The 9352-nt window shown below is 41.4% G+C and overlaps 1 protein-coding gene across 1 annotated transcript; it reads right to left on the bottom strand.

Moving 5' to 3' along the window:
• Positions 1-2296: 2296 nt before the first annotated feature.
• On the bottom strand, positions 2297-6380 carry MBLAC2 (metallo-beta-lactamase domain containing 2). The gene is made up of 2 exons (XM_058043790.1): positions 5886-6380; positions 2297-4355 (listed from the first exon to the last, which is right to left on the bottom strand). Exons 1-2 carry the CDS (start codon positions 6328-6330, stop codon positions 3967-3969), a joined length of 834 nt encoding a protein of 277 aa, XP_057899773.1. The 5' UTR covers positions 6331-6380; the 3' UTR covers positions 2297-3966.
• Between the last annotated feature and the right edge of the window lie 2972 nt (positions 6381-9352).

The following is a 9352-nucleotide window of genomic DNA, read 5'->3' as shown; positions in this document are numbered from 1 at the left end:
GAGTCGTTAGCAGTAGCCATGCTGGAGATGGTTTTGGGTAGCACAGTAAAAGCAAGGAGCAGGCTCATAACACCGCTGGTTTCTATTTTGATACTCGATTGTGTTAATTTCATGGTAAATGACCTGGCGCGGTCAGCGGGCGGGACAGCGAGGGGACATTCCCACTCTGGGGACACCGCACGGAAGGGGCATCCCGCCCCCACGGAGCCTGCACAAGCAACGCGCGGCTGGGTAAGCTAGCAAAGTGACTTCGCAGCATTCCGGAGTGCCTGGGCCACTGATGCACCTCGAACGGCTTTCTGACTGCCCTGAAAACCCAGGGCACTACAGCTAAAATGGTTTGGCTAGCAGCTCCCTCGTGTCATAGTTAACGTCAAATAGATTTAAAACAGAACATAATGAATGTTTTTTTTTTCATTGCTTCTCGATAATTTCTATACTTCCTAATTCAATTTGAAAGTGAAAGGACTTTAGATGGAGTAGTAGTATTTTGGGTAATACATGGTTGAATTTTTAGACCCAAGAGGTACTGCTTACTGATTTAAGTTACATGTCCATTAATTATAAAGAGGAACTTGGACCAGTGTTGGTTGAATGCTGAGACCTAGATTTTTAACATTAAATATTAATAATTCCTTCTTTTCCTCCACCTTTATCTCCCTCATGCTCTCCTTAACAGAGCTGCATTACTTTGTTTTTCTTTGGCTACAGATGTCTGCTCTTACAAGGCAAAGTGCATGTACAATGTGTAAACATTTTACCTGCAGTTTCTTTCTCAGAAGCATAGTTCTGCTAGGAACTTGTAAATATAGTCCATCTAGAATGAAAAGTGCTTCTGTTGAGAAATACCTAGAAATCATTACTTAAGTGCATAGGATTATAATATTTTATTATGATAACACATGAAAAAAATTAATTATGTGCAAACGGTAGTTTAACATTGTAACAGCCTTGACAGATTACAGAACAAAACTTCCCATCTGATTTTTATATCAATTCCCCAGTCTACTGAAAACTGCATTAACATATATTTAGATGTTACAAAGAAATCAACACAGTTCTAAACACTGACATGACATGGTATTTAAACTTACAATGCATTTTTAAAATATTTAATCCAAGTAGTGTTAAAGGACCACTGTCAAACTCTTATGATTAAAATTTCTTAAGTCTTAACAAAAATAATCAGAAACCATTCTCTTAACTTAAGATAATTTAAATATTGTTTATCTGTTTATAGTAGTGAATTTTTCATAATACAAAAAATAATTTCATGACTCAAAAAACTACTTTCATTTGGATTAGCAGCAATTTACTAACAAACTCCACTTTGGGTTATGTGCATGTAAAGTTCATTTCTGAGCTAGGAATTATCCCCTAGATTTTGGTAGAGTAAAAAAGTCAAAGTTTTGGTTACGTACTTAGTGGACTTAAGCATAGCTTAACAGGGCATTTTGAGAGTGATCTGACCATTTAAGGATCTTTGCTGATAGAGATACTGAGCACAGATTTAAACACAAATTATGGAGGATGGAGGTTATTCTTTCCTTCTGGACTGATGTTGCCTGTGAGTCTTATCATAAAAGCTCAGGCTTTAAAATATAGTAAAATCTGGCTACAGAGATTCTAATATTGGATCAAATGAACAAACTGATAGAAGTATAACACAGAATGCCAATTCAAAGTGATCTTACTTTTCTAGTGAACATCTGCAAAACTTAGCAACTTGACGTCCATATTGGCAGGCTTTGGATTTCCTGGTGACTCCTTTAACGCACAGGGTTACCACCAGGGCTCCCAGAGTCTTCACAAAAGCATTGTTTAAAAAGAATGATTATTTCTGGTGTTACACCACTGTCAACTAATTTGGTGTTCAAATACTGTTGGTAACCTGTGACACCATGGCATCCTCCGAAGAACCAGTGTAAGCTTTAGAGATATATATATACCTTCAGCCTGCTTCCCATGCTATTTTTGTATTTCTTCCTCTGCCAACTGAGGCAAAGATAAACACCTCTTAGTTTTATGAAATAAGTCTACCCACTGAACACTCCTCACGTCATACACTGATGTACATGGATTTCTCAAAAAAAAAAAGAGACCGTGAACTGACTGGTAACAATTCTTTGAAGTGCTGCATCTCTGTACATGGCCTGCCCACTCACAATTTTGCTTCAGCTTGGAGATAGGCACTTCTAAAAAGAACTAGGCAACAATCAGTACAAATCCTGGTAAAGAATATATTCACAGTAAAGGCAGGAGTCATCTATGAAAAGGAAAAAGCAGTCTATGCAGTCATCTATGAAAAGGAAAAAGCCTTACCTAAGATACTTGCTTTTATCATTTTTATACAGAGTTGCTTTTTAAATTTTGTAATAGGTTGTTGTTTTTTCCACAAGAATTTGCATCTATTTAGAAGGCTATCAACTTCCTCTCCCTCATGCCTTAGACAGAGCACAAACCTCTGGCTCCCTTACTACTGGCTATGATGGGGGCAAAACCTTCTGCATGAAGTGAAAGCCAAAAAAGAAAAGTTAAACTGCACTAAAATTTGAGAGAAACATTTGCAGTCTTTTTTGGAACACATATATGTCTATGTACAAAAATAAATTCTGACAGTGTCCATTTAAAAAAGTTAAATATATACAAACTGTTAGAATAATTACACAAACTAACCATTTCAGCAGCTTTTAAATATCACACATTCAATTTTCATAAGCAAATTGCAATGCTATTTAGCATTTCTCAATATATTCAACATATTTTTTGGAACAAACTCAATGCAACACACTTTACATTTCAGAACAACCATGTGCAGCACATACTTAGATGCAAACAGTAAACCATTTGAGTTACATTCACTTTGTGATAAAAAGTGTACTGGCTGCTTCATGCAGCACCTTCACCATAGCAAGGTCATGGAAAAGTCTCAATCCCTCCCCTAACACCAAGTTACAACACTGTCACATAAAAATACCCTTTAGCATAAACAAATGCCTTAAGTTTGTCACAGTTCCCTTCTCTCAGCTTTCCAGAACAACAAACTCTCCAAATATTTTTATAAGCTGAAAAAAATAAACACATCCAGCAAAATCTCAGTCCACTTTGTACAGGGTAATGTAACACATTAATTCACTAGTTCACAAATTGTCTAATTGCTAACTCACAAGCCTACAAGCAGAACAGTTCCCTAGCCAATGGTGAGTGAGAGTGCTCCTGCTTGCTCCCTCCTGCCTGGTGCAGTGGTTCCCTGCACCACACCTGGAAACATGAAAGCCTCAACAGTCTGTCTGCTCCAAAAGCTTTTGTGATAAACTGATGTATCTGTGACTTACAGCTTCAAAGTTTGGTCTACAGAATTGCCACGTTGCAGAGATAAAGCTTCAAGTGGTGAGAGGTGCAGCAGATAACCATGCCCACGGGTGGCAATGGCTACAGAATTATCACTTTCTGCTCACACACTCCTGCATAGGTGTTGCTCCTGCTCTGACCTAATGGCACTGCTCCTACCACACACTAGATCTTAGCAAGAGTTCTTTTAGGTCAAAACCTGAGCAGGAGGTGATGAATAATCACAAGTCTAGTACTATATCAACAAGGTTTCAAGCATGAATGTTAAACATCTCCTTTTAGTATATAGCCCTCTGCCAGAGTTGTAACAAAAATAAAACAATATATTTCAATTTAAATAAATAAAACAATATATTTCAATAAAACAATATATTGCAATACATGTAAGAACATGCTCTGAAAAAGTAGAAAGAAAAACTATAGCTTTGGCTAAAGCTACTAGTTTACAGAGTTTTTATAAAAATATGAATAAAGTAAAAAAACAGGGAGAATATTTTAAGCTCACCTGTATCAATTGGCCATCTTTTTGCTAACACATACTGCTTCTGCTTGTTATTGATGCTTTTACAACCCATTTGGTTTTACAGCATGTGACAGATCACACAAAATTAACTGTCACTGAGAAGTGATTCTTGAATTTGCAACACGAAGTGCTATGCTTGCAATGGATCTCATAGCACACGTAGAGATCTTGTGACAGATTCCAGCTTGGGAAATGTAGTTGGAAGCTAAACGATACAGCCTTTCTGCTCCAAATATGTTAAAGTGCCCAGGTAGTACCTTCTCCACAAGACCTCTATCTACTAACTCCATCAGGCGCTGGCAGCTTGCAATGTAGTCACTGATTCTGCTGTAGGGCAGCCAGTCGATCATAGATCCGTCATACACCACATCTCCGCTGAACAAAATCTTCCGGTCCTTGTCATGTAAGCAAATGCTGCCTCGTGAATGACCAGGCATGTGCATGACAGTGAGCTGTCGATCTCCGAGGTTGATCACATCCCCTGCAAACACATTTGTTACAGGAAATTGTATGCATTTGCCATGTTTCTTAAATGACATAGAGAACTACCTACTCATATGCAGCGTTGATACATACTACCTATTGCAACAGTGGGAGTGGGGCATTTATTTTCTTCGTGAGTGCCAAAGAGGTGTCCAAAATACAAGCTTAGCAAAAAGGTATTTTCCAATTATACTAATGGTTAACACAGGCTTGGGTTGTGTTAATGAAATATACTCACATTCTAGTAAATTGCACAATGTAAAAAGCAATGCAGTAGAGAAAATGAGATGGGAACAAAAAGAACACAACTAAGCTGGTTCTTCAACAGTTTGCAAAGAACATATTTCACAATTTATTATAATTTTACCCTTAGTATTGCACTGCTGTTACTCCTAAAATGCATAAGGCTAAAACGTAAGACAGGTACACACCGGTCTTGACACACTTTCTTCACTTCATTCATTAAGATATAAAAACAGAACTTTCTTACCATTAGGTCATTTTTTTGACAGCTTAAATGTGAATGCCTTTTAATTGTACCAGCCACTGAACTGATACTTGTGTTTCATGTCTTAGTTAACATCTTAGAAATTCTGATGCTACTCTGGCAGCCAGTGTACTTGCTCTTTGACAAAACTATTTTTTTGAAATAATCCTCCCTACTTTTTGACGAAAAAAACAACTTAAACTTCTATTGATTTACTATAGTTAAATGTCACTATAGTTATTTAACTATTATTACAGTTAAATGTCATCCAATCTTTACTGAAGCCTTCAGTAAGTTCAGTTCTGCTTTTCCAGCACTTATGTGGGATGGCCTAATAAAGCCAAGAAAAGAGTAAGCACTGTGCCTAAGGTGTCACCTGTCTGACACCCACTCTTTAACATCTACTGAACAGTATTGCACAGTTTAGGTGCTTTGTTAACAAAAAACCTAATCACTGTCCCCCATTAGAGACTAAATGATCTTTTTTTTATCTGCAACAAGCCACTTTTGTAACTGCTACATCAGTAACACGTGATTTTTAAAATTTTACATAAGTCAGGTAAAATTCAGTAAATGTATTTATGTAAAATTCACGTAAATTTTGTAAAATAAAAACTATTCTCAGTAGATATTTCAGGAATTGTCCTGTTATCTGCACTTTCCATGTTTTGACAGCTTATCAACAATAAAGATCACCAGATGTCAGAACATGACCTGCTGACATACCGTTTGAAGCCTAAGGATAAACCTGGGGTATTCAATTAGTCAACTAAAACATTACTGAGTGATTCTTATTCTAGATGGAAAAAAAAAACCCGCCAAAACCTTCAGTAAAAACGGTTTAACCCAGTACAAGTCTTTTTGGTCCCATGCTGACTGCGGGTGGCTTTTAGGTCCACAGGAGTGACAAAATTAATCGATTTGATTATTTTACACGAGGAGCTGGGTAAACCAAGAGGCGCTCAGCGGCAAAGAAGCAGCTCCGTAGCACCCAGAGCACTGTGCCCAGCACCCCTCGGCGCGGCGAGGCCGCCCCCTTACCCTCGTGCAGCAGGCGACTGGGCCGGACGGGTGGGACGCGGAACTGCCGGGCGCTCCAGCCGGGCCGCGGCGGCCGCGCCACCTCCCGGTCTGACAGCCACGTCACGGCCTCGTAATTGTCGCCTTGGAGCAGCGCCGACGCCTCGGCGCTGTGCACCGCCACCTCCTCGAAGTGCTGCAGCCCGCCCGAGTGGTCGAAGTGGACGTGGGTGGCCACGGCCAGCAGCGGCCGCGGCCCGGCGCCCTCGGCCGGCGCCAGCAGCCCGGCGTCACGCAGGTAGTCGGGCAGGCTGCGCAGTCCCAGCCCCGCGTCGATCACCACGTCTCGCTGCGAGCCCCGCACTAGCCAGATGTTGGCCCGGTTGCCCGACTCGTAGAAGCGTTCCTGGATCCAAAAGATACCGCCGCCCAGGGGCTTGTGCGCGAACCACTCCAGCGCCGACATGGCCCGGCCGGCGCTGTGGGCCCGCCAGCCGCCCCCCCGTAGCGCCCCGGCGGCGGCACGGGCGGGGCGGGGCGGGCGCGGGCCCGGCCCACTGCGGCAGCGGCAGGCGGAGCGTGACCGGGCCGGGTGAGGCGTGGGGAGGTCCGGAGGGGCTGTGGGGGTTCAGCCGCGGCGGGGCTGGGCGCGGGTTTGAGCCCCCTTCGCCGCTGAGACCCGCCGACGGAGGGGGTCGTAAAGGCGAAGCGCTGCGGCCGTGCGGGGAGCGGCGGGACCCTCTAGGGGTGACGGGCCGTCAGCGAGGGGCGGGGAGCGGGAGAGGAGCGGAGAGCAGCTGAGAGGGCTCTTCTCACACGGCAGAGGTTAGCGACCCTCAGGACAAATACCTTCTCCCCCTCACCTTCACTGGCTTTAGTTTAAAATGACACCCACGTAATCTCAATATTTAATGTTCAGTACTTTCTTTTGTATATGTTCTTCCCTTTAACTGATGGCACCTGCCTCTCAAAATCAGAGAACACAACCACCAGAACACGATCAGGAATTTTGTTGTGAGGAAAGCGTAGGATACCGAGAACTCGTCTGAGCGCTCAGTCTTCTTAGGTCTGCTGTTGTTGCACCAGCGGTCCGGCAGCTGTCGGGGATCCGGATTCCACGGGCCTTTCCCTCCTGAAACATCAGCTGCCTTCCCCTGAGTAACTGCCCGAGAAACTGCATACGTAGGTTTGGAGGAAATTGAAAAGCCTAAATCTGAAAGTCTTCTCTTTTATAGATGACACACAAAGTACTCATAAACAAGCAAATACACCCTGTTGATCCTTTAGAAATCCCCCAGGGTAAACAGAACACTGGTTGGGGTAACTTTATCGTCCTTAGTGGCTTAGTTGTCTAAATCTTAAGGATTTTTTCATCTATCACTGTCACTTTGTGCTGTCAGTAAACATAAACATTCAGAGGTTTTTAAAAAATTGTAAGTTTGGGTAAAAATGTGAAGTTGAAATGCTGCCAGTTTTTAATGCTTATTCTCATCAGACTGATGCAATGTAATTTTAAGAGAATTTACTAAGAATTAATTTTAAAGCAGTTTTTAAAAAATGTACCCTCATACTCACTACATTTAATGCCTTTCCTTGTTAGCTTAGCGTCTCGTTTAACTTGTGTTGTGTTGTTCTGCTGTTTACCTTTTTTTTTTTTTTGGATCTATATAATTGCTCATGTTTGGGGCTTTACAGTGTCTTTTATCTCTCTATTCTGCAAGGCTCACATCTTGCTTTTCATGCTATTCATCCTATTTTCAGAGGACCTTCCCTTCCCTTCCCTTCCCTTCCCTTCCCTTCCCTTCCCTTCCCTTCCCTTCCCTTCCCTTCCCTTCCCTTCCCTTCCCTTCCCTTCCCTTCCCTTCCCTTCCCTTCCCTTCCCTTCCCTTCCCTTCCCTTCCCTTCCCTTCCCTTCCCTTCCCTTCCCTTCCCTTCCCTTCCCTTCCCTTCCCTTCCCTTCCCTTCCCTTCCCTTCCCTTCCCTTCCCTTCCCTTTTTTTTTCTCAAAAAAATATTTATTTAGGTCTCTGCTTATTTATTCTGTACTGCAGAGTGGCATGGAAATATAGAATATGATTTTGTTTTATCCACATAGACCTTATTTCTGTTGAAAGTAACAAGTAGGAAAAAAACTGGCATCAACATGTTTTCTGTGGCCTTAATGAAAAGGTCTTTGCTGCTGTCTGGGGGGAGCCAGGTGCACTCGTACAGGTGCAGCCGTAAGTCTGGAACAACCTGGTTGTACCGAGCAAGTACAGTGACCTTGCAGTTACTAGTGAGCAGCTCATGGGATTTCTGGGTTTGGACCTTGCACCAGTCTGAGTCGTCTGTGGGAGTGATCGAGTGATCAGTATCACAGTGCTTCAGCTTCTCTTGGAGCCTATTTATTGGCATCTTCCCCCATTCTCACATTTTGATTTATTTGTCAGCCCATGGGTCATGCAATTAATGAGATGAAGCTTGGTATAACATGAAAGTGGAGAGAAATGACTGTAAATGTTTTGGAGACTCTTTTTCTTTTATGACTTTTTAAAATATTTCAGTTAGAAACAACAAACTTTTTTTTTTTTTCAGCAGTTAGCTTGCAGTCCTGCTGGAGTTTTTCATGACTTTTAATTATCTTAATTACCTCTTTGCCTGGGTCACTTTTTCAAGATCCAAAAATAGTTACTAAGATAAAGGACAAAAAATAGTCAAGATGAAGAAGTCATGAATGACAAACACAAACTGCCTTTTGGAGAAAAGTTCAAAAAAACACACTAGAGTGTAGTCACAGAAAGTTCAGGATTCTTAAACTTTTTTTCACCTGTTTCTGGTTCTTCTGGTTGAACCAATACAGTGCATCTAATTTCAGGCAGGCAGAGGTGGCTAGCAGAAATAAGTGAATGAAGCTGATTTTATGCTTGTATCAAATTTACAGTCTGTGGAAGAATCTGAGATGGGCATTGAAAATGGCTTGCTATTTAAAAATGATTTCTGGTTTTAAAATGCCTGTAGTCTTTGTTAGATGCTAACTTTCTTGGTAATATGTACATCAATTTGAAACATGTAAGGAAAATATATCTTTAAAGATCTATAATATTTTCAGTACATCCAATGGGTCAGGTAGAGGAAGAGGACATGCTTCATCTGCCTTCAACATGGAGGCTATTGGCTTTGGTAAGGATGCAGATGAAATATATGAACACCCCTAAGAATTTTGTATTTTATAATAATGTAAATCACCATTTTTCTTAATTCATCATGAAAGGGGCTTTCCTGCCCCTTTGCTAACTGTTGTATCACATATTTAACTGGATTGCTTGCAAGGAGTTAGTGCATCGAAGTCCTCATCACGATTTGGTTTTCTGGACATTGCAAGAATAGATACACTGGATACTTGTATTTGTCTGAAATGAGTTTACATTAATCTTTGAAGCTATAAATTTGCTGATTTTAGAAAATTACTATTTATTTAAACATGAAAGATTGTGTATGATTGTCCTGTAC

This window comes from Melospiza georgiana, chromosome Z, assembly GCF_028018845.1.
Source record: "Melospiza georgiana isolate bMelGeo1 chromosome Z, bMelGeo1.pri, whole genome shotgun sequence".
In the NCBI taxonomy this organism is placed as follows: domain Eukaryota; kingdom Metazoa; phylum Chordata; class Aves; order Passeriformes; family Passerellidae; genus Melospiza; species Melospiza georgiana.
The sequence above is the reverse complement of the archived record's forward strand: the minus strand, read 5'-3'. Positions and strand labels throughout refer to the sequence as shown.

What these genes read in the sequence shown, in the direction of transcription:
- MBLAC2 (XM_058043790.1), bottom strand. Translation starts at nt 6,330, where the DNA reads ATGTCGGCGCTGGAGTGGTTCGCGCACAAGCCCCTGGGCGGCGGTATC. An exon ending in CAGTCGCCTGCTGCACGAGG is followed by an intron (nt 4,356 to 5,885) that starts GTAAGGGGGCGG and finishes ATGTGTTTGCAG; the next exon opens with GGGATGTGATCAACCTCGGA.